This window comes from Catharus ustulatus, chromosome 1, assembly GCF_009819885.2.
Source record: "Catharus ustulatus isolate bCatUst1 chromosome 1, bCatUst1.pri.v2, whole genome shotgun sequence".
NCBI classification, from domain to species: domain Eukaryota; kingdom Metazoa; phylum Chordata; class Aves; order Passeriformes; family Turdidae; genus Catharus; species Catharus ustulatus.
The window spans coordinates 106,684,943-106,710,959 of NC_046221.1; the positions used below are offsets into that span (position 1 = coordinate 106,684,943).

General features: G+C 39.1%; 1 protein-coding gene across 4 annotated transcripts in view; it reads right to left on the reverse strand.

Moving 5' to 3' along the window:
* The window catches only part of GNAL (G protein subunit alpha L), a 184,993-nt gene that overhangs the window by 113,439 nt on the left and 45,537 nt on the right, over positions 1–26,017 (reverse strand). Inside the window, exons 1-4 of one of the 4 annotated variants that reach the window (XM_042779660.1) lie at positions 5,693–5,726; positions 4,626–4,698; positions 3,729–3,783; positions 3,433–3,552 (exon numbers count right to left, since the gene is read on the reverse strand). In XM_042779660.1, the coding sequence (XP_042635594.1) occupies positions 3,433–3,552; positions 3,729–3,783; positions 4,626–4,660 (210 nt within the window). In that variant the 5' untranslated portion in view covers positions 4,661–4,698; positions 5,693–5,726. Of the gene's footprint in view, positions 1–3,432; positions 3,553–3,728; positions 3,784–4,625; positions 4,699–4,810; positions 4,857–5,034; positions 5,523–5,692; positions 5,727–26,017 lie in introns of those variants that run through there. The other 3 variants (XM_033068741.2, XM_033068750.2, XM_033068731.2) reach the window with 3 other exon arrangements.

Sequence of the window (26,017 nt, forward strand, 5' to 3'; positions counted from 1 at the left end):
GATAAACAAATCCCCATCAATAAAGGATTAAATTCAGCAGGTCAATTCCTGTTAACTTTAGTAAATATCGATCAACACTTTGCCAAAAATAATAAAAGAATCCTTTTTGATAGGGCATGCATGCTACAATTCCCGTGTTAAAGCACTTCCGCTGATTCCACCTTTGAGTAAAGATAATGGCTAATCTGGCCAGACAAAAATTTATCTTGATTCCTGTCACAACTTCAAGGAAGAAAATACAGTGGACAATTGAATTATTTCTATTTACCAATTTTGTAAAACCTCTAGCTCTAATTCTTACGATTTACAAAATGAGAACACATCAATCAGCCAGGAAATACTTTGTAAAAATTGTGCAATTATAAAATAATAAAAGAGTATATAAAAATTATTAAAGAAATCCAGAAAGCTTTCAGGTTTTTTTTATACCAACTAAAAGGATCATCAAGGTAGCATAACTGAACTATATAAATAATGATTTTTTAAAGTAAGTAAAACTCTTGTAGGGGGCATAACACAGACTCTTAAAGTAATGTTAAAACACAGTAAAGAGAAAACCATTTGTTTTAAAATTTGTATCACTACTAAATAAAATATTCTGCTTACATTTTATAGAGAGGTATGTAATTTTAAAAAACAGACAAACAAAGACCCAGAATATCTCAGTCCAAATATGAAGTCCCCACCTTTACTCAAGTTCTTGGAATTTCCATCATAAATTGCAATTAAGAGTATGATTTCACCCAAAGCAAATCAGTATCATATCCAGTTGTTTTAAGGATAATTTTCACAATTAAATGTGTATTAGTTAATTAGTATGCAATTTAAGAATGTCTGTCCAAGCACACCCAATATGTCACAAACATACTTAAATTAGCTCCCCAGGAGTGTTGGTCAGATTGTGCCATCAGTGAAGTTTCTCCATTTCATCAGAGGTTTCTCTTTAAAGACTCATGATAAGGTGCAGTAATTTTCCCACATTTGGCATGTAATGTATCTGAAATCCATCTTCAACTAATACACATTGATTTTTATGACAAAGATTACACAGCTAATGTCATCGAAAAAATGGCACATCTGTAATTCAAATTGCAACACTAAGGATCTTTAACAACTCATTTCCACACATACTGTCACAAACTCTAAAGCTGTCTGCTCCCTCACTCAAAGAAGAGTAACCTTTGTCACTTTGTAGAATGTGCCAAAATGTGCCCCAGAGCTGCCTATGTCAGCATTTTTTCCTTTATAACTATTTTGAAGCTGGGATGATTAGACCTGAAGTCTTGAATGTCTACTGCTAAATACTTGGTTTGGGCTCAAAAGGCCTTACCCCATACATCAGCTATTAATTACAGAATCAGTAATGCTTAACAGAGGATGCCTGACTGATTACTATCCAAGTATTTATTTTTATATCTGTCCTTATCCAAAAATACTAAATGGGTCAAAATTTATTTCAGCTGGAAACCTAATTTCACTTTATCATTGGCTTAAACTGGAGTAAAATCAAGCCCTGAAGCACAATAGCAGTTTTTTTTCAATCTGTCTTGCTCAGAAATCCTCCTGGAGATAAATAACATTCTAAACCAAGAAAAATTTAAGAGTCCCCAAAAAATCTTGGCATATTTTACATTTTACAAATATTAAACCTATTAAAAAACAGAAGGGAAAATACACATGACACAGAAATAGATTTACTTCTAAACCAGTATTAGATTTCTTCCTTTAAACTTATAAAAACCTTTCAATATTTTTATAAAATTATGACTAGTTATTGACACTATTTAAATAACATGATGGTATTTTCAGAAAACCTATTTAATTAAAGACCACTTATTAATATTTTTATTTTAAATCAAAAAGGACTTTGAATTGAGATTTCAAATAAATTATTAATTGTTTCAAAGTCCACTGGGTCCTATTCTTTTCCCCTCCAAGAAGGTTAAATATTCCTCTATGTACAGTACCAAGCCACAAGTCAAATTTGACTAGATATAGTCACCTTCTGTGAAAAAGGAGAAAATTTGAAAGCAATAAAATAAAACCCTCCAGCCTTATGAAAAGTTCCGTTTAGCCTTCTTTTATCTCAGAAACTCAAAAGATCATATATACTACAGAGAACTGCAAAGTGTATGTATCATCATTTTTTTACTCCAACATCTAAGGATCAAAATTCAAGAAAAAAAAATCCTACATAAAAAGAGCAACAAATTCCTCAGAACTGTAATACCTGCATAAGACAAATACTTCATGTCAAGTTTACTTTCCATTTCTGAAAGGAGTTTCTCATTTTCACTAACTTACATCCACCAATTGAGCAATTATGCAATATGTGGGTGTACCTTGCAGTCTTTTTTTTTAACATCTGCATTCTGTGTTAAATTCTAACTGTACAAGATGTCTGATAATTTTTCTTTATCTCGAACCTTCAAAGTGGTAGGTTTACCAGAGGCAAAACCACACATCAGAGAATATGAGTCATATAATAAAGAAACGACTCTTCCCCTTCTCCCCCTTACACCCTGAAGCTATAATAACCTAAAGACACTCTATTGTAAATGGCTTCTTTGGCAGTATTGATAGCATGTACAACTCGCAATCATTTAGCCAACAAATGAAGATATTTTTAAGTCCTTACTGTTTCCATAACAAATTGCTTTCAGTACCATTTTAAGGCAAATTAAAACTGTGCTACTGCAAAAATAAAATTCAGAATGTCTATGCACTTGCTTTCATGTCATGCATAAAATATGAAACATTCTATGCATGTGCCTATAAATAATAACATAAAAAGATAAAAATAATCTAAGATGCCTATGCAAGTTAATCTGAAAAGTATCTCTCATTTGTATACAAAAGATCAGCCTCCAGGCAGAAGTCCCACATTGCTTCCATATCAAATTAAGGCAACATTTACATACAGGCAAACCACAGTTCATGCCAACTACAATACATGAGGAAGTAAAGCACCTTACTTGACCACTGCTTACGCAGGTTTCCACTCTGAAGTGCAGTAAGTATGGGAAGCAACACTGAGGCCACTCTAGCCTTTTATTTCCTTTTATATCCTTTTCTGCAGGTAGAAAGTAACTCCCCAACATCCTGCATCTAATTCCATGTAAAAAATCAGCTTTCAACAAAGTCTTATTTGATGTGTCAATATATAAGATTGCATCAGAAAATCTGAAGAGAACTAAATGCAGAAACAGCATTTAGAAACAGCAGCAAATAAATCCGCAACAACAAAACCTTGCACCACTAAAACAGGTGCAACCACCACAGTTTTGTAAGAAAGTTAACAGAGGTGACACTGGCATAAGATCTTTCCATGGCCATCTTCCAAAAGGTAAAAAATCCCAACGTTTCAGTAAATCAAAGTGAAGCAACATGTTCCCCCTTGAAGCAGAATAAATCAGTGTTTTCTATTCTTACCTGTGTATAGTCAAAGTCAGAAAGAGGAGCTATACTCTTGATGTAGTCCATTCGAAATTGGTTTTCTGGGTTGGCCAATGGAACTGGGGGTATTAAAGTGCTCATAGCTGAAACTATAGTCTGGAATTGGATAAAACAGAAGAACAAACACATTAATCTGGATGAATCAAGGATCAATAGAACATAATCCAATCTGATCAGCAAAATGGGATTTCTCATCAAAATCTTGGAGAGCATAATCCTTATAATTTCCAGTACAAACAAGCATTTAAGAACAGTATAAAGAGTGTTCTTACCACAATCGCATCTTTAACGTTTTTCCGAATATCCAGTATTTTCTGTTTCTTTTCTCTGCATTAAAACAGAAATATTAACACTTTGATTTTTTTCTTCCAAAGCAGCTCAGTCACTAGTATTTAATTTTTTTCACTGATCGCTTGTTTATCTGCTCTTCAAACATTAAAACATACTAAGAGAAAAAAAAAATAGCAAGACAAATACATTTTCCCCTCATCCATTTTCTTGCATAGTATGAAGAGAAATGCACATTCATCCCTAATATATTTTTTTAAATCAGACTATTACAGCCACATCTGCAAAGCCTCCCCTGATGGAACTGGAAGTCATTCTTTCATTTCTACAGCATGTTGTAAATATGTTCTAAATTAACAACATGTAGGTGAAGGCCAACAAATATCTAAAATTAATGCTATGGATTAATAATGATTTCTAGCAAAGAGTTCTTTAGAGAGAAAATTATGTAGCCTCACAAAACAGGATGATTTCTAAGAAATAGGCAAAATTAGTTTCAGTTTTACATTAACCCCAGCACCGGAAAAACAGCACACAGTGGCATCCTGATTATGATTTGACATGTATTTTTATATTACAGAGAGATGCAATATTTGGTTATTTGCTTCTATGTAAAAAGTAGTCGCCATGTTGTTGCTACACAGGGGCCTGTCAAGCACTGCAGTAGCAACAGTGTAAAATACAGTAAAGGGGCCAGAAGGAGAAAATGCAAACATACAATAGCAGCAATTTCCTTATTCTCACTCCCCTCCCTCCCTCAGAACACAGTGTCAAGCCACCAAAACACAGGGCATGAGAAGAGAAATTTCCTAGCGTACTGTGTGTTAACCTGTTTCCAACATTTAAGGAAAAATAAGTCACAAAGTGTCAATAATTCTTACTCTGAATTAAATCCATTGACATGTAGGATTCGCATTTGTTTCACAATAGTGCTTTTTCCTGACTCACCAGCCCCTAAAAGAGAAAGAAGGAAAGGGAGAACATTGTGATACACGGTTCAAGCTGGGGGGTCGGAGCGTTTTGGATTTTTTTGTTTTTTGGTTTTGGACGCGACAGCATCTCCCACCTCGGCAGCATTTCTGTATATGTGCATCCATGTGGCTCACGCGCTGAGCTCGATCTGTGGACGCCTCGCTTACAGCTCAGTACAGCAGCCCTGCATTTCGCATAGCCGAGGCGCACACGCCGCATCTCCCCTCTCGGCTGCGCCCGCCGCCCCGGCGGGCTGGGGCTGCTGCCCCCTGCTCGCCCTGCTCGCCCCGGCCCCTACCTCTGCCGCTTCCTTCTTACCCAGCAGCAGCAAGCGGTGTGTCGCTTTATAAGCCAGCCTCTCTTTCTGCAACTGCTTCTCTATTTTTTTGTTGGCTTCTCGCTGCGCTTTCTCATCGATACGCTGATCCTCCGTTTTGCTGTTGCCCAAACACCCCATAGCCGCTGCTCAGGGTGGATGTCAAATCGCTGCCTTCTCAGATTTAGTATTTACAAGGGGGAGGGAGTGGGGGGGGAGGCAGAAGACAAGTCTTTATATCCGTGTGTGTCCCTGCGACGGTTTCTCTCCGCTTCTTCCCACCCGGCTGGCTCACATAAAATGGTCTCTGGCCGCTTTCCGATCGCAGCGGAGCTGGCTGCCTCGCTCCCCACCAGAGATGCGGAGAGCAGGCGGCAGAGGTAACCCTGCCCCGGTGGGGAGGGGGTGGGGGGAGAGAGCTGTGCAAAAATGCCTAACATGCAACGAGAGGGAGAAATGGGCTCCTCCTGGAAACCAGCCGGGTGCCGCTCTCCGCTCTCCCTCCCAACCGCGCACACAATCCCTATATTTCTCTGTAAAGGTCTATTTTTGTCTTCCTAACTCAGCACTGCCTCTTTCTGCGAGACCAGGAAACAGCCCTGCTACCAGCCCTACGCGCAAGGAAGCCGAAGGAGAAAGGTAAAAGCCGGACGGATCTACCTGGATCCTGCGGGGCCGGGGCCAGGCGGCGCCGCTGGCTCCGCGCCCCCCGCCCCGGGCCGCCCCCGCCCGCCCCGCTCGGCGGCCCCGGCCCCGGGCGCGCTGCTGCCGCCAAAACCCGGAGCCGGCATCGCCGCCGCGGGACCTGCGGCCTCCGGACCCCCGCCCGCGCCTTGCCGCAGGGGCAGCGAGCTGCGGGACGCGGCGCTCCGGGACACGGGGGGCTTCGCCCGACCTTTCCCCGCGCTCCTCGGCGGTGCTGGAAGAGCCTGGCCGCTACCAGCGCGAGGGCTGGCACTCCTGGGTCTGGAATCCCAGGCCGGCACAGGTGATGGCTGCCATCGTGACTGACCTACGGGAGCAGCGCCCGGAGCCAGCCCCTGGCACCGCGGTGTGGGAGCGGCCGGGGTCTGCCCGCGTGTACCCCGACACACAGAGCACGCACATGCAGAAACACCCTGCCTCGACTTCTGAGCCAACAAAATGTCCCTTTCCACACAAGCAGTCACGGCAGTACATGGGCCGTTTCCTCCCTTTGAATATTCCAAACTGCATCAGCTGAACCAGAAAATGAAGCCGTCCAAACAGCTCACGATAATGTGTAATCCGAACATGATAACATACACGTCTAATATCACTGCAACAACAAATGTTGACAAGAAACCGTATCTCCGTTCCTCCATTTGCCTCCATTTTAGATCCTAAAATGAAACTTCAAGCTAGACAATCCTATAAGTATTCCTTTTTGCTTCAAACCTCTTGCCTTGCAAACTGGCACCTCAGTGCAAAAGAGCAGCACAGCACCTGGCTCTCCCTAAACTCCCCCTGCGTAGAAACCACCTGCACCACTCAAACGTGATGCTTGCAACATTGAGGCACAAGAACATTAGAAAAAGGATGGACATTGCTCTGGAGCCCTAAAATATTTTCAGTTTTTATTTCCAAATATTATTAGTCCCCCACACTTTCAAAGATGGCTTACTGAAAAATTAATATTTTGATAGATAACAATGTGTTCAAAATCCTGGTCCTGACTAAAATCAGAGACATTGCCATCAACTTCAATCAAACAAAAATAGCATTTTAATCTAAAAAGTCTTGAATTGTATGTAGCAAAATAACCCTAGATTTTACAAACAGAAGGATTTACTTTAGTTGTTTTTGGTTTTTTTCAATGGCTCCCTCTCTCAGGTGGGAAATGCTGAATCAAGGAAGAGAAACTGGTACTGTGTACTTTGAGCACACATCAGAGGAAGGTGAAAAGGGCAGGACCCAGAAAATGAACAGGTACTGCTCCACCTGTGGTTGAGTATATAGAGTTTGCAGGAGGCTATGGAATTTAAGTGCCAGATATGTGGTTTTATGGTACTGCTTGATCTTGACTCTGGAAGCTGCTTTCATCTTCTGTCTTACATAGGTGGGGGAGCTGGGGGGAGGGAGGTAACACACTACAGGATTGACAGGATCTGCCAGGTCAAAATATGCATTTTTGAAGTGTTACTGAGCTGCATTTTTTTTAGGACAGACTGCTTTTTTTTTTTTCCCTATTGATATTTTCTGTCTGGAGAGGCAAAAAGCACCTCAGACACAGATAGGTCTGGAAGCACAATTCACAGTGACGGCTGGTTTTGGAGGCTGTCAGACACAGGATATATGAGCATCTTTTGTGAAGAGCAGTCATGTTTGCTCCCTGCCACACCACTATGAGAGCTCAAAACTGAATGGCTTAGTTAGAAATCAAGGTCTGAATTTTCATAGTCCTTCAGTGTCAGAAGCTGTAACTTATGCACAAGATGTGTGTAGCCATATTTCTAACCTATGTAAATACCTCAGTTTGAGACCTAAGTCCCAAATCTGGCTAGTGCCAGTCCATCTGCAGGAATCTGCCTTGTTTCTTTCACTCCCCTCCTCAGCAGTTTTCCTCTTTCACGTACTAACATTGGGATTTTTGGTGCAGACTCGTTCCCAGCTTTGAAACGGCTCAGTGCCAATAAATAGAATTTTACAGGATCCTGGTATATCCTGCTTTTACCTTTCTCCAAAAGAGGGAAAGTGTTTCTCATTTCCTCTCTCCCCCTCGAAAACCCCATGACCCTTTTGGGTCTCTTCCTCCTGAGAAAAGATCACACAGTTCAAGAATGACACGCACAAGCAACCTGTGCCCAGAAAGAACTTTTAGCTGTAATTATATTCCCAAACCTCTCTTTGCTTTTCTCAAACACAGCACTTATCCTGACATAACGGAACTACAAAATCCTAGAAGCAATAATAAACAATAGAGAAATTTTCACCCCTTTCAGACAAAGCTTTCCCCCGCCCCCTGCCCCAGAGAGAAACCGTAGCTATCATATGAATATGTCTCCTCTGCACACAGACAAATCTAAAACTCTATGAAAGGCTGCAACAGTGCTGCCTCACCAAACCATCCTCCAGTGGAAATTGTACACAGGAATAAAAACAAAATCCTGGATAAAGGAAAGAAGACCCTTCCTGGTCTTCCCCTCTCTTCTGAGGCAACCAATGTGGGATCCTCCTTGAGTTCCTGAAAGATGAGGTATTTCACATTGCCTCTGCCCCTTCATATCAGGCAACATATGTATAGATGCATATATTTATATATACTCATTTATATATGCATATATTTATAAATGAACACGGAATGGGTATCTGTGTGCAAAAAATGAGATTTGTCTTCTATGTTTGTGCTGAGACTTTGTGCTACTCGTGAAACCAGGCAATACAGCATAAGTCCTCCTGGAGGAAAACTGGGGACTTTACTTCCTGTTTTTGAGTTCCCCACCTCAGGATGCACTGTTCGTGAGCCTCAGGCCGAATGCTGGGGAGCACAAGCCACTTGCTTGAGGCCATATTTGCATTCTGGTATGGAAGAGGACTGACAACCCAGCTGAAGCCACACTGGGCGGCCACCCCTGCCACAAAGTCAGTCTCACTTCTTGTGCTTGTTCTGCTTGGAGTAAGAAGGGACAAAACCCCAAGAAGAATTAATGTGAAGCTCCTGTGGATGCAGCTCAAGAGACCTGGTTGCCCCTCCAATCCAGAGCAGGACTTATGTAGAGCTTTTTCTTGGAAACACTAGGTAAAAGTGGAGAAAGTTTGTATACAGCAGACCTTTTGCAGCCCATCTTCCCTTTACACAGCATCCTTTGCAGCTCAGGTGCTGTTTTTTAAAAAAAGAGGAAATGGAAAGATGGAGGTAATCTAAAGCATAAGGAGGGACCTAAGCCACTGGTAAAGAGATTCTTCTGGCTTGCTAGTCTTCCTGCCTCACCTTTCACAGGGATCTCTGAACTCTCTGCTGACACTGTCCTCAAGTATGGGCACTGCACTAGGTGAGTAACACTGGTGACCTGATCTCTGTTTCTCCTCACTGACCTCTCTTTTTCATGTAGCCTACTGCTGCAAAGCACTAGTGGTTGTGTTTTAACTCCACCTCAGCATCAAACTTGGGAGGAAAAAAAGCCGAAAAATTAATTGTAACTGCATAGGTATTCAAGAAAAACAATTTTTTCTCTCTAGTAATAAATTATTGGTAAGTTTCTCTCTTTGTAGATGTCAAATATTAACACAAAAGTACACACTCCATGGAAGGCTACATTTGGAGTTTTGTAAGATGCATGAACCAGGAACCAAAAAAATTATGACTCTTAATGGTGCTAAAAATACTGACTAAAGGTTTAGGAAAAAACCAGCATGTACTTTGCAGAGGAGTGAATATCACACTCAAAAACAATATCTAGCCTTCATCCTTTTGTTTAAACCCACGACCTCAAACAAATCGTTACAATTTTTGAGAGGGGCTTATCTGTTTTAAGAAGCAGGATGGGAGAGATGCCAGAAGAGATGAGGTATGCATTTCCACAGTGACCATGGACCTGATCCCAAATCACCTTCATGTCCATTGATTAAGGACAAATTTACTGATGCAGAAGAGGGTCAGGCAATGATGAGAGGCCTGGCAAAGCTCTGAGTAGTTACTTGGCTGCTTGACAGGGTTTGCTGTCCCCATTCCTGAGCCCTTCCTTGACTTGGCAGCTGCCGCAATGCAACTCACCTGACAAACCAACTTCTCCGGTGCCCACTCCTCCCCTATCTTTGTGCAGTACAGGGAGCAAAAAGGAAAAAGCAGGTGATGTGATAGAATAGAAGGCTGTGGGCTAAAGATAGTAGTCTGAGGAAAAAGAAAAGTTTTCCATAGAAAAACTGCAGGCAGCAGTCCACAGAAATGACAATGATAGCCTTTAGCCCTGAGAAAGCATTTGTGAAGGGGAGTATTAGATCTAAGCAGGAGACAGATGCTCCTCGGGAAGCCTGTGTGGAAAAGCATCAGGCGAAAAGCAGATTTGCAGTATGATTGCACTAAAGAAAGAGGACAATCCTCTTTCATTCAAGCTAATTATTCCTCATCCAAGCTAGTTATTCTTCATCCATGTCCCACAAGAGAGCAGAGGGAACAGGGAACTTCTGCTATGGCCATCCCATCAGCTCAGAGTTCCCTTTTAGAACCCTATGGGTAAAATAACTCCGGTGTTTATTCTGGTCTCTTCTGACTAGAAATTCCTTATCTATGAAGAGAGACTCACATGGCATCATTCCACACACATCCATCTGTTGGTACCAGAGGCAGAAGCAGCTGATTGAAACTAACACAAATTCAGCAACATCCTAATAGCATTTAAAAGACTAAGCAATCTCCTGTGGTTTAAATATTCTTATATATTACAATGAAATAACATTGTTAAACAAAATGACACGGATCCATTTGCAATAAGCAAAAGGGACTCATCTTTTGATGAATTTGCAAGACAACAGTATTATAGGATCTGTTACATTTTTGGCAAAACAGGAGGCACTTTTCTGTCTGTATCCCAGTTTATGAAGAATTTCACTTGGCTGGGCACTCCAAGGGCACTTCCCCAACTACCCCCCACCCTCGCCTTGAACAAAGTAATACATTCCCATTTTAAGCCAGTGGAAAATTAGTTCTAATCAGTTGTTTAGGAGAGTCATCAGTATTAAACAGATTTAAATAAAGCCAGGCAAAACATGCTAATATTGCCCTAATTTAGAAGTGAATTAATCAATAAATAAAGAAGTCAGCTAGAATTATAGCTGAAGTTACCACTTTCAGAAAAGGAGTAAAATCTGTACAGGAGACATGTCCTGGATTCTCTGCAACGTGCTGACTAACCTTGCACAGCTGTAACAGCAAAGCCAAAGCATTTGTCTGCAGTTTTTAAAAGGTCTTGTATGTCACATAAAATCTTGCATTTAATAGTAAATGCTCAGGTCAACTATCATGATCACTATTAGGACAGGAACAAAAGAACTGGAAGGAAAACACCAAACATAGGTGTGATGTGCCTTAACCTCACGTTTAACTCCAAGGCACACCTCTGAGCAGGACACACAGTCACAGCATGCCTGCCTCCACCCCCGGTCTTTAGACAACATTCTGCTGAGCTAGATTTTCTCTACATTTACCCCAAATACATCTGACCCATGATTTCCTTGTATTATCCCTCTATCTTGATACAAACTTAGAGTTACTTTTTAGTTTCTTCTCAGTTGTTTTAACTCCTCTGCTTGAGAAGTTAAGTTTTAGCTACCCCAGGAAATGGTTGATTTAAAAAAAAAAAAAAAAAAGTCTCTACATGTTTAAAAAGTTATGCTCTAATTCCTGTGAGTGCCTGCATGGTTAGTGGTACCTCTCAATAAAAAATTCTTACAAATATAGAAAATCATTGCATACAAGTACTTTAGCATGAAGTGAGGAATTCTGTAAGTGTTTCTTAACCCTGTTTAAGGATCCCAACATGCAATTACACACAAGAGCAATCATTAAAAATTTGCTTCAGGAAATAATGTTGCCAGTAAGTTGGTAGCCTCATGCACTCACAACCTGATTTACATCAACAATATTCACCACAGAAATACAGCTTTTGCTTGACTGCATGACTAGCAGATCCAGATAAAATATCACAACTTACTGAATAAACAACAAGCCAGTATTTTTCTCCTTATGCAGCTAATTTTTTAAACTATACATCTGCTTGTAACAAATACCTGTTGAGTCATGTTCTGTTTGGCCTTTTGTAATATTAGATCTTAAGCTCCCTATAAGTATTTGAATGGTATATTTGTATAAAGCAGATGATCTCTGGATTAAATAGCTCTCACATATTTGCTCATAATTGAAGAGACATGGCTTTTGACCCACATAGTCCTTTCCACAATGAGGTTTATGTTACAATTAAAGTTCACACTTTCATGACATGAATTTATTTATTCCTCTGGATAGAGAAAATGGTCAATATGAAGACTAAGCAGATACATTACTTATATAGATGACTATTCAATCTGCATACCTGTGCGGGAGAGGGGGAAAAACCATCTTAAACAAAGTGTGATAATCTCCTGGAAAGTAACTCTACTTTTTTCTCTTTTTCTACTGTTTATTTATTCACTTTATTCACTGCTAGTCTCAAATGCTATTCTGATAGAATGAGTTCATGAAATTCAAACCCATATGATTTTACTGATCTTATTTTTACTAAAGCCCAAAAGTTTTCTCCAGCATCTACTGGGCGGCTTGTATAACATGAATTAGATTCTCTGGAGCAAATATTTCTCGTAGGATCATTTCACTTGGGGTGAAAGGTGATAAAAGCATTGGTGCACGAAGGAGAAGGGGGAAAAGGTTGAAAAGTCCACAGAACTTGAAGACATTTTGGAACAAGCCACTTAATAAGTTACTGAGGAATCTGTATTTTCTCACATACTTTGGGAAAGAAAGTTTGTTTTTACAATAAAAATTAACAATGTAAGAATATTTCCTAAACTATGGTAAGATTTTCTCTGGGTTTAAAGTTTCAGACTAATCAACAATGGTGTCATGTTTCTGTACAATCTGCATAATTATGGGCCTGGTTTTGATTGTTTTTTGGTTTGGGGTTTTCTGGTTTATTTGTTTTTTAAGGAGACCCATTCAAGCTTGATGCCTTACAACCTCCTTAAAATTTTAAATCCTAATGTCCCAGTGATGCAGCACAATACTAAGCAGAACCATCACAGCAGTGTCTGAGGTTAGGAATAGCACAAGTGCAAAAGGGGTTTAATCCAGCAATTTCAGCTAATGCAGTTGCTCAGGCACTGCACTGTATGTTTTAAAACATTGAGAAGGCTTTAGAAAGCTTATAGCTGCTTGGAATATTTAACAACTTACAGCAACACTTACATCGTCAAACAATTTGCCTACCATTCCTAAAACATTTAAAGGGCTTTAAACCTACCTATATGCAGACTCTTCCTGCTCAGAATCAGCTACACACAATCTTCCACCCACACCACTAAACACAATGACAAGCTTATGCTTCCATGTCTTTGCAGCCTATTCTTCACAATATGCAAATCTTCAGGAACTGCATTTCTGATCCCGATGCAACAGCACAAAAGCTATTGTCGTAAGAAATGCTTTAACCTGTCAGCAACACTGTCACCACAATTACTACCACTAATAAAGATATGAACATAATCTGCCACTTAAGGATCATTAGATACTTTATGACTATTGTATTCTTTTACATAGCTCTTTTACATGGACACTAATTGAGAACACTTGATTTAAATAAAATCAAGTACTATAAATTTTCATTGACAAATCTGTTCTTAACCTTTAGACAGCATAGGGTGCTGCTTGCTGATGCAGGGAAAGGCAGCTATTAAAAAGGCTAACCCTGCAAAATATTTATCAGAAATACAAACCACTGTAACACTGTATACAAAGAGGAGAGCTTGGAAGAAGCACACAAGGATGCTCTGTCTGAACATGTAAATGACTTACATTAAACTAGGTTAAAACTCCTCAGTACCATTCATATGCTTCTGGTCCATGCAACAATTTATAGTGTGTTTGGGAGTGGAACAGCTGTACATTCAGAAAGATTCAAGGTCTATATCTGTAAAAGGCACAGAGTACAAAGCAGAAGTTAATTCAATATAATTTATATAATTTTATTGAGGCTGCAGAAACTATGAAAAATATAGCAAATGCCTAAATATGAGTGGTATATGCATCTCAGATGCAGCTCTTCTGCATGTGTCATAGAGTCCTCCCCTCTGAAAGCTTAATTTCTGGAAATATTTAATTTCAGAATGACCATGAGCTGTCAGAGTGACCATGAAAACAAATCAAAACTAAACAAGGATATGCCCTCCCCACCCCGCCAAATTGAAGGTCTAGAATATATCAAACAAGGTACTCCTTGCAAAGAGAAAAATATTAACATCATAGGAATTTGTGGAAAACACGATCAACATTGGTCATGTCCCTTGAAGATAAAGAAACACAAACTGGCAGAGGTTCAGAGAAGAGAGATGAAGAAGGTTAAACTGGATGGTTGGTATCAGAGAATAGGAGGAGCAGGGTTTTTCAGACCAGGAATTGCTGTGTTTGCTGGCAAAGCACATAGCACACCATGGCTTGCCCTGCCATCCTGGGCACAAGGGGTGCAGCTTCCTACTAGAGCAGGAACACTGCAAAGGGCTATTGCAGGCAATGTTGTATCCAGAACTGTGGGTCACACCACTGGTTTTGCCTTACAGAAGTCAAAAAGCATGTTGCTGCTTTCCAGAGAAGTATGAGAGAGCTTTCCCATGACTAGAGAAAATGATTTAATATATTCCAAACCGAACTGTTTCATCTAATTGAATAATTCTGGCTTGAGATGCTGCAAGCCATGTGTAAATGAGAGAGAAAAAAAATTAGTTTCAAGCTGCCAGAAGAGCCTGGATCTGATAAGAGCGTGACTGGAGAAAACATCACCAATATCCAGCCTGGTCCAGCTCAGAGAGTAGTGCAGCTGTCTAAGGGGAGAGAGGGCCTGGACATCCCTTTCATCATGCTGCCAGTTTATCATGGTGAGCTGTCGTTTTTGCTGTGGAAGTCCCATCCAGCAGAGGGAAAGGAGGCAGAAGATGGCAGGCATCCACACACCTTTTGGAGCCTGTTCCTTCTATTGTGTCAGCAAACAATAGTCTCCTGCTAATCTGTGAATCTCCTCAAGCTCCCTTCATGCCTTTACCATACTGCTTCCCCAGCCCCAGTTACCTTCTCTGCTATTTACAGCTCTCTGAAGCGTCAGATTATTTCTCTGTAAGCCCTGCAAGAAGGTAAATTGAAAAGAGAAAAAGATGTCACTGAGTCAAGTGCCTACATTTTCCAGTTTAACTTGGATACTTTCCATATGCTATCTTTGAAATTTTATGTGATTTGTAGCATAAGCCAATGATTGTCTTCTGTTAACTCTACAGAGCACACAGCCAAAGATTAACAAAAAACTGGTGCTGTGGTAAAATACTTCCAGTACTGCCAAAATCTGTGTTTCTTAGTGATTTCAATTGCCTGAGGAATCCTGAATTAGTGTTAGTATATAATGGACAATTTATGGCATGTTGTTGCCATGAACTTGTTGAATGGGTATGGAGCCATGATCAACCTGGTCTAGTGGAAGGTGTCCCTCCTCCCAGCACGAGGTTTAGAACTAGATGGTCTTTAAGGTCCCTTCCAACCTAAACCATTTCCTGTGCCCTTCTGGAAAATACTGAATGAATAGATTGCACTTCAAAAATTCAATATATCAACAGAAATAAAAATATAAACACTAGATACCTATCATAACTGTCAAGGGTTTTTTTTTAGTTTTTTTTAAAATTTAGTTATACTATCAGACTTTAAGCACTAAATCTTAGCAGATGATTGTTCTAACTGTTATTGAAAACATGATGGTAACTTATAAAGTCATGCTTCATATGGAAAAATGCTCTGGAAGTATTTGGATTACTTATAAACGAAACAAACCAATGCCATATTATCCATTTACAATACAAAAATAAAGTTTCATTTTTTTAATACAGCTTCCTCTACTTCAATTTTATGCTGTAGTGTTTTATTTTTAATTTATTTTTTTAGTTTATCTGGTAGATGAAAACCCTGACCCTAGATTTAAATATTTTTATTACATATTCCAAGTTTATGCTTGGAATCTGTTCACTTGGACATTTTGGGGTTAACAGGTCAATGATAAGCAGAGAAATCTCTGCAATGGGCCTCACAGGAAATCTGCTATAATCATGCACAGTGAAGACAATGTTACCTCCACTAAGAGTTAAAACTCTGCACATTATGCAAAACTCTATCATAAATAACAATTTTAAGCAACTGCACCACACAGGAATGTATCCTATAGTAAGTCAAATGTGGGGTGAAATGCCACAACTAAAATAATTCTAACACAGATGCTTAAAATCTAATTTAAAACAATTAAATTATTATTTGATCAATCTCTCCCTTGAAATGCCTTTTTCTCTTCCCAAACTATAAATGCATTCAAGGTGAGTTCATCTAACAATCAGTGCCCAGAAATCACTGTGAAATGGAAGTAAAGGTTACTAGCAGGAAATACAGCTGAGCAACTGCATTGCACGGCAGCAAGCCAAAATTAGTGAATTCTCAGTGATGTATAAATAACTTTGAAAGTAAAGGTGCAGAGCTGGTGACCAGTCAAATTTGCTGGTCACCAGCAAGTGAGAGAACTTTTGCCTGCAGTTTAACAACTCTGCTGCTGATTCATCATTTTTAGTGGCATTAATGAATCTTGTTTTCTTAAGAAGTTAATGCTAATACATTTTAATGCTTTTCTTCACTTAAAAGGAATAGCTCTTTCAATACAGTGCTGTTCAGCTTAGTCCATAAGGTATTCAATGACCTCAAGCAATGAGAAAATCCATATGGGCAAGCAATTCATATCTTCAACATCTCATGAAAACAACATTAGTGATGCTTCAAGAAGACAGAAGAAGAAAAATGCTTCAACTGTAAACTACTCTGTATCTATTCACTACAGGGATTGTGACAATACATTATTCTTCGCAATATTTTTTCGGTATTTTAAATTCCTCCTCCTCTAAATTCTACCACAACTACAAGCTAGTACAATTTGAATAAAATGCCTTATTGTGTACTGATTCTAATACATGTAAAAATTAGCATTTACCTATCAACACACTGAGGCAAGCCTGAATTTCCCTTAAAATAAAAATAAAAAGCAAGCAGCATATGAGAGCTTTCCTCTTCTCCATGTAGAATTATGTAATCAAAAGCCTCAGGTAATAGATATGTTATTGGTTTGTATGTACACATACAAAAATTTTCTGTCTCTTGGTATGAAGTTATCTCTCCATTTAAAGTTAGTGTTATAATCAATCCATCAACTTTCTCATGGGCTCCCCACCATCCAGAGTGTTCATCTTTACTGGCTGAGTTTCTGTGAAGTCTGATGAAACTGCCTGAGGATCCCAGGCCTATAAAGACTGCTGTACTTCAGAATTTTTTTTCTCCAAATGACCAAACCTTCCATCAAAATGCAATACAAGGAACATTCAAAATCTGTTCATATTTCTATAAAGTGAATAAAATCATGCATATGCCTAAATTAATCAGTTTTAGATAAACACCAGCTTAAAAATTTAAAAGGATCACTGTAGAGTGCTGCAATGAAGTTATAAAGGACATTATGAAATTTAGCCATCATTCTGCAGATATACCCCTATTTGTGTTACATTTTTGTTACTTTTCTTTTTGAGCTCCTCTTCACTATGGATTCCAACTTCCACAACTTGTATTAAAGAACTGTCCATATCAAGCAGGCACATGTGTTCTCAAAAATCCAGAGAGGCAGAGCCCAAATAAGAATTATTCCAGGTGTTCTGAGAGGCATGGTAGAGCTGGGCACACAGAAAAATTTTCCTTTGAGCTTGAAAAATCTGCAGCAAACAGGATTCAGTGCCATAGCTCACAAAACCTGCACAGACACCAGTGGGGGTTCATAAAACTTTCCACAGCAGCCCAGAGAGAGTGCTGATCAGAACACAGCTTGTTTCATTTCAGACAACAGCTAGGCGAGGTCAGGCAGCTGGAGCAAACTGAATACATCCTGGTCTACAATTACTCTGTCATACCACTGACATTTTTATTGAGATAGCTATCTTTAGAATAGGAAGTAAATGCATTAAGCAATACCACCTTCCTTTTCTTTCTGTGCCCTGATCTCCTTTACTTGCTTTCCAAGTCTAATTGTCAAGACTAACCTATCATTTTATGAACAATTACATTCTCTAATTCTTATAGATGCCTTCTTTGATAAATTTCTTTCTTCTCCCTTGCTCCCCCTCAAACCACCCCTCTGCTCTGTACTCTCTTGTTTGGGGACTCTTCAATATCTGTCGTCCATTGCAACAATCAATGCCAGCAGCATCAGCCTTACAGGAAATCATACAGATGAATTCAATAAGCTGTGTGAGAATCTGTAACCATCATAAAAGAATGATATAAACTTTCAAACCCCTTCCCTCCAACCTTTAATACTTACAAGAGCTATCAGAAACAGTCTCTTTTCCTCTTTGATACAGATGACACACATTTCAGAAGATTGCACTGAATATGTAATTACATAAAGATAGGAACTAGCCCTTTGAAACTCTCCTTCGTGATTTATGGGGCATAAAAATCTCTCTCAAAAGAAGCAATAAGACTCCTGCTTCCTGAAAAACTTCTACTCACAGATCAGTATATAAAATTCTAAAGTCCCACCCCACTTTTCAGTGCCTCTTTTCAGCAGCAGATTAGGTTTTGAATGATCTTGAGCAACATAAAACCAGACGCACCCTACCCTCAAATATACTTTGCAAGAAAAGCTTCATTAAAGCTGGTGAGGGAAGAACTTGGGACATTGTGATCAAAAACAAAGGTATAAACTGTGCAGGCCTGATATTAATAGAACATGTTGTAAGGTATCTTCTGTTCCTGAAAAATCTGATGTGAAAACATGAAAAGTAAAGCATGTTGATTTCCCTCCCCCCAGAAACATATATATTCATTTTAAAAAATGTTGTCCATTGTTCAGTACCTTATCTATATCTTAGAAGCAACGACAATCAGCATGTTTCTGTTAAAGTACTGAATGAGTAACCTTCAACCTAAGGTTGAAGACCAGGCAACCAACCTTATAGACATCTTTACATTATTATTTTAAAAATGCACTTTATGTTGTGTATTTCATTACAAATTTTTACATTCCAAGTGTGTAATAGGGAAATGAATTAAAGATAATAAACATGACTTATGGAGATGACCTCAGAGTTAGAGCATAGGAGGGACTTGGCTGTGGAACAAACAACTTCTGGAGATGTTCCAGGACTACAAACTCCCTTTTTTTCAATTAGATGATCTAACAGACCCCGTGATGATCCGACACAACAAACAAATTGTCTGAGGACATGCCAAGTAGTAAAAACAGTAAAACATTATTTTTGCCTCTTAGCTCTAGGAATTCACTCTCATTAAAAGGGGGCTCTTCTACAAAAATAAAAATTAATTACTGTAATACACAGCACTGAATTTCACACTTATGATTATAAGAAGATCCTCTTGTTCTAAGAAATTGAAAAAGCTTGCTGCAGGACATTAAGAAGTTTAATATAGGGACTACCCTTCATCAACACAGGATAGTGGTTAGCAGGCTTCTAAGCAGTCCCATTTCAGACAGTTTGAAACCAAAATCAAAGCAAAACCAAATCCTAAACAGGATCATCTAAGGACTCATCACTGTGTAAAAATAGCTCATGTGTTTGATGCTCAGTCATGAAACACATTACAGAAACCTGAAAAAAAGAAAGGCATATATATATACATATACATAAACACTTTTCTAATGATAATCACACACGTAGAATTTAAAACAACAAAAGATATCCAGCACAGACATAAACTAAAAGGTGAAAGAGACCCTCAAGAGATGGAACTCATGAAAGAAACAAGAGCAGTTTAACAGAGAGAAAGCAGTATATAAGGGCTTTAGATGGCTGCTTATCTCCAGGTGTGTCCCAGTGTACAACTCATGTGTTTGGAGCACATTTTCCCCCACTCGCTTTCTCATCTGAGAAGCTAATGAAGTCTCAACAAACAGACTTAAGTTCAAACATCATTAATTCTGCTATTAAGGTATATCACTAAGAGGTTCTCCCACTTATATAGTTATGAAGTGCCTGGCAACAAGGACATTTATAAATAATTTCTCTAAAGAAGGAAAGACCAACCTGAATTTTATTGTAGATCACTAGCTGTGTCATTCTTTACAGTTTCAAGCCCCAGAATGGTAGCAAGAAGATGCCAAATTCCTCCAAATTTGTTCACAAAAGGTTGCTGCCAAACTGGCATCAACTATTTTGCTACAGATTCATAACACAAAATGTCACAATCATTCTTTTAAAGCATTACTTATGCTAGAAATTAACAAGGGCCTTCAGACCAGAGCAACATCTGACTCTGAAGTTGTCTTTAAAGCAAAGGTTTCAGTGAAACCATATTAAAAAGTGTATGGTTGCTGAACTGCAGGCAAAGCACATCAAGGGGCCGGTCTCCTCTAAAAGCCTAGTTCCAGACATCAGATGGCACCAGCCTTGAAGCCGTCCCCTCTCTTCCCCAACATGGCAGCGAGAAGTGAACCAAGAAGGACCTCTTCCAATCATCCCTTCTGTACAGCTCTCTCCCTTCTTCCTCCACAGTGACTCCACTACCACAAGTGTTAGAGGCCCAAAAGTATTCCTTCCCCATATGTTTGGCATGTTTTGGTTAGACAGCAAGCTGTTACACATTTCCTTCACAGGACTAAAGGCACATCTAGTATGAGATGCAAGGGTCTGCATTTTGGCTGCAGAGGATATGTGCTTGGTTGTTTCTGGGAAAGGATTACACTGTCCACGACTCTTCCACAGACACTTCAGGACATGTGGCCTGCTCCAGTTGGAAGATGAGCATCACCACTCACAGCAGTGTGGTTTCTGAGGAGCACATGAAAGGGGCTTCAAGCTGTAGATCACACTAAAAAAAAATTTGGGACCTCAAGCTGCATGTTTTTGTTTCCTTTTTCCATATTCCCCTACTTGAAAGTAATTTCTTCAGTTATAATAGTAAAGCTGAATACCATGGAAAGAACTGAAGAGCAAGTAGCAAATCATGCTCTAAAATGCCATTAATGTTGTCCATTGTCCTGCCATCAATGTATCCACCTCTCAGAAATCTGCACAGTATATCTGTCAGCAATGTTCCTACCAACGTGTTGCACCTCTTAGGTTTTATCCTTTATCTCAGTGTCACCTGAGTGTCCAGTGATGACAATGATTTGGCAAACTCAGAGCTGCCAGGTAGGTACAGACTTCCCTTTAAGAACATAAATATAGTTCTTTTAATTGTTTTGAATTCAGTCAGGTCCTCTGCAAAGTGTTCTTCTGTGACTAAAAAAGCCCAAATGCCCCAAATGAACAAGATGGCAATTTTCTCAACCAATGTTCAGCTAAAAATCAGGTTATGATCCACTGCTCCTGGTGACCTCATTTCAAACAAAAGGACATAAAAAAGCATGTGAATGCAGAAGGAGAAAGAACTGCTGGTGATGCAGGAATTTGTCAGAGGTGAATTAAGGCATCATATGAAGAATCTCACGCAGACCTGAGGAAAACATGTTAATGTAAACATGGACTCCTTAATACACATATCATAGAATCATGGAATCATTAAGGTTGGGAAAGACCTCTAAGACCATCAAGCCCAATCTCTGACCAATCACCACCTTGTCAATTAGACCACAGCACTAAGTGCCACATCCAGTTGTTTCTTGAACACTTTCAGGGCTGATAGCTCCACAACAACCTAATCATCCTTTCTGTGAAAAAAAAATCTTCCTGCTTTCCAGCCTGGACCTCCCCTCGCACAGCTTGAGGCTGTGTCCTCTTGCCCTGTTCCTGATGAAGTGCATTTCTCTTTCCCATCTCTTTTCAAGATATAACTAGCCCACCTAAAAATTTATTTTGAATCTCTATTTGCAGTACTTAGTAAATTATGCAATTCTGACTAAGATCTGAATTAGAAAAGATGAGAGGTAAATTAGGTCATAAGAAGACAACCAACATTGCAATCAATCAAGGTTTCATAATTTTAAAAAAATGAAATCATTCATCAGCCACTAGATTTTTTTCTCAATCTCTGAAGAGTATGTGACAACCATTGAGATTGGAGGTGGCAGAATTTTTCCTAGATGCCTCCCGAATCCATTTAATATTTTATTTCACCATTCTTTCAATTCCCTCTCTCAAAATAGTCTCTATAAATACATCTCTATGATCTCTAGTACTGATATGAAAGAAAGTCTCCAAACTTTGTCAATCTATGGATGCATATGTATTGAATTTTAAACTACTGACATTACAAGAGGCATCTCAATGTATTTACTGATTCTTTGTTTCAGCTCCAGTTTGTGTGCTACTCAAGAGCACAGGTATGAAGGCAACTGTTAATATGCATTTAAGGCAAAATTTTACCAAAAAAGCTTTGGTAGGTAAGTAGATAATGGTGGGATGGAGGGAGGTTTAGTGCAACACATCAAGAAGAACAGAGACTGAAGAAACATGCATCTGGGCAGAACTTAATCAGGGGAAATGTGCAACAAGTGAGATACTGAACAAGCAGAAGTGGGAACACTGTTGTGAGAAAGTAGTTGAAATGCCATTTGCCACACATATTAAAATTACAATTCTGCAAGTGATGATCAGCACAGATAAACAAGCCTGAGATCTGCCCAAAGCAAACATGTGAAGAGCTGTAAAAAGCACATGGAGTTCTTGAAAGAAGAGTTTAATATGGGATTACAGGTATTTGAACTGCTTTCAGACACTTGAAAGAAAAAATCTGTTACTATTAAAAAAAACCAAAAACCCCAACAAATGCAAGTATACCACTACATGTCTCAAAAGCAAAAAAGAGAAGCCCGTGTTTTCTGTAACTGTGCCAAAATATAGGCTTTCCAATGACAAAAATGCAGAAACCTTCCAGTTGATTCCCTTAGCTTGCTCCCTTTTCATGTTCCTCAGCCTCTTCTCGATTTGTATAGCCAAAATATCTCCTTTGCCTACTGACAGATATATAAAGACATAAAACTTTCTTGTAAATCCATTGCTAACACAGATAAACAGACAACACATTAATACCATGAGAATACACTGTCAGTCTCCCTGTGACCATTTCAGTTCTTAGTTGACCCCCATAAAACTCATGAAAGGCCTTTGAAACGGGAAGAAAATTGTCTGCTTGTTGTTTTTGTTTCACTACTCCCCAAACACATTCAAAGAATTCTAGAAAATGTGTGAGACACTATTTCCCTTTGCAGAAACTGTGCTGCCAAGACAAGCCCCTACCTCTTGCAGAGGACCAGATCACTACATCCAAGCTGGAATCTGTTTGTGTTTATTACTTAACCAGAAAGAACAAAGCATCATTAAGTCTATTACACAAAGAGAAACTTTTGAGATCGTTCTTGGTTAGAACTAAGAATCTTTCTGCACACTTAGCAGCTGCAACCACCCCCCCCTCCCAGAATAAAAATGCATCCTCATTGTCTCCACAAAGTCAAATTTCCACAGTAATATGTAAACAGACAACATTCTTCTATGTAAAAGGGTACTTCAACAGATCAGAAAACAAAGCAAAATATATGCACTGTTTTGGATTGCCCTGAAGTTTGGCACATTTATGGGGACTGGGGCAAAGGGCAGGAGAGGAAACAGGTAACGTTAAATTATACATCCAAATTAGCTGATGAGTTTTCACTTGAGGAGAGAGGAAGGAAGAAGACAGGTTAGGCAGTGAATTTAAACTGTGCTCCAGTGGTACCAGTTTACATAACATGACTGGCAGAAAATAGAAAAATTGTAAGAAAAATGCTACAATTGGCATTTGTATGCTTTTGTTTGGAGGAAATGTTAGCAGAATTCTTAAGAATCAAATTTCTTTTAAAAAGAGAAGCTGCATACATGGATGCATGATTGCAGGGCCAGGAACATTAGAGTGAAGTAAAGAGCTAATAAGAAAAGGGGTTTGAAGCTGTAGTTAAAAATTATGGGAATAAAAAGGTGCTGCTCAGTAGCAGCAAAATTTAGTGCAGGTGGAAAGAAGAAAGGAGAAGATCCTTATCCAGATGCAGAGAATCCAGATGACAAAGAAAATAATACAGGTATTTGACAGAAAAGGAATATTAGTGGGAGGAATGCTTGTCAGCTCTGTATTCCCTTCCCTTGAATTCAAGATTGGAGTAACCCTTTCCTTTAAATTTCCTTTTAAGTTTCTTTAACATCACCTCCCTGCTCTTCAAATGCGAGTGTCATACTCTTTATGGAAAACCAAGATTGAGAGGAGAGTTTGTGGCTGTGCTGGGGAGAGGGAATATAAGAGCAATTTTGGCTATTCTTTAAAAGCCTTGACCATTATGTAGTTTTAACTTCTTCCCTGATCAATGTTTCATGATCTAGGGCAATTCCCAAGAAAATATTGGTGCTAGAGTCATGGTAGTCTGGGATTACAAATCTAAATGCTGTCAATATGTACTGCATTCTTCCCTGTAGAATGAAACACCTGACAAATTCCACAGTTTTTTCACTCCTGTGCCACTAACAATAACTGTTCACTAACGTCTCATTAAGCCTACAAACCACCATCACCTCCCCTTCACAGCTGACAGATTTATGAAATCACATCTTTCTCATAACATATGCATGATCTTCTGCATCACATTACAATTCTAGCTCTGCTAACATATTCCAGTTGTTCCCTACACCATTCAGTAGGGCTGGAGGGTGGCTGCACAAACTGTCCAAACTGCTGCTGGCACTTATTAGGGACAGAGCAAAGGTGGCATATGTATGTGTCCCACATATTTCTCAGTGAATTTTATAAAACTCACCACTCTGGAACCCATGAATTACCATCACATGTCCTTTGAATGCTCCACATCTGGACTGCAAATTCTGGGCTATGACTCCTAATGTGTAGCATATCTTCCCATTACAGCTGTCTGATCAGAAAAAGGAGTTGAGTCCTGAGATCTGTTTGTGTCTACCTGTGTTACAGATACCTAAAATATTCTAACCAGTAATTTGCAAAGTGACCCCAAAGATGCAAGATCAGATTTGGATTGAGAACATCACATGCAATAAATGAACAGATAACAACTTGGTATGAACTAAATTAAGGATGTATCAATTCCAACTGCATATGCACGCATTCTTTCTGTCAAATCTGTTTGCTGCAGTTTTAGAGTTTTATTATTTGAGCAAAGAATGTGGCTGTTTTCTTCCACATCAGCAGCCTGTAAATTTCTAATAGAGTAATTTCAATAGAATTCCTGTTCCCACTATTTGCCTGAATTACATAAATACAAATTATTGCACAAATTATATAAATTACACATATAAAAATATGATGTATTACATAAATCAATGCACTATCCAGCTAGGAACATTAGTGAACCAGCAAAGATGATGCTTTAAGTCACTAGTGTTTCAATGGTTCAGCAGATTGCTGTGAGACCTACCTTGTTGAAAACCTTGGCATTTTGGTGTGGGGGCAGAAGATGAGGGGAAGAGAAGGAGGTTAAGCTCAAGAATGAAAAGAAATAAAATAAATAATGCAAAGGCTTTGCCTATAGAAAATTCTGTGCAGGTTTTGGGAGGGAGAGGATGTTTTTCTCAGACAAAATCTAGCAATTATATCCTCCTTAGTTTTCACCTGTCTGAATGAGAACTTTTTCTTCTGTTTCTCTTATCAAATATAAACCATACTAACTCTGCCACATTTCAGCAGTGAGCAATACCAATATATTTCCCTCAAAAAAAAAATTATGATCCCATATTACACTCATTAATCCTGCCTTGAAACAGTATTTTAATACTTGTGACAAAATCAGACCTACTCTTAGAAAAGCACATGGAATAAGTTATACGATGTATTCTTAAGACTAGGAAATATTGATGCTCTGCTCAATATGGCAAAATGAAGAAAGTAATGCCAAGATAGTGCCTTGAGTAAAAATTGGAATCACACCACTTAACTGGATGAATCAAAGCCTGGAGAGGATCTTAAATTTCTGACAAAGTTCAGTTCAATCCCAGCCAGAAAAGCCTCAAGCAACTCCACTCTTCTGAATTGTTTTAGCTTTTCTAAACAAATCAGAACAGCAAGTGCTATTGGAGTCATAAACAGACTTCCTATTTAAAATGCTCAACTTTAAGGCTATTGACCACATTCCCTCCCTTCCTGTCCCAATTTAAACTTGGCTTTCACAGCTCCTGCTGAAACCTGAGGTGAGCCAACTTTGAACCAAATTTAGTTTTGTCTGCTTTTAATTTGATTGGATTGGTTTT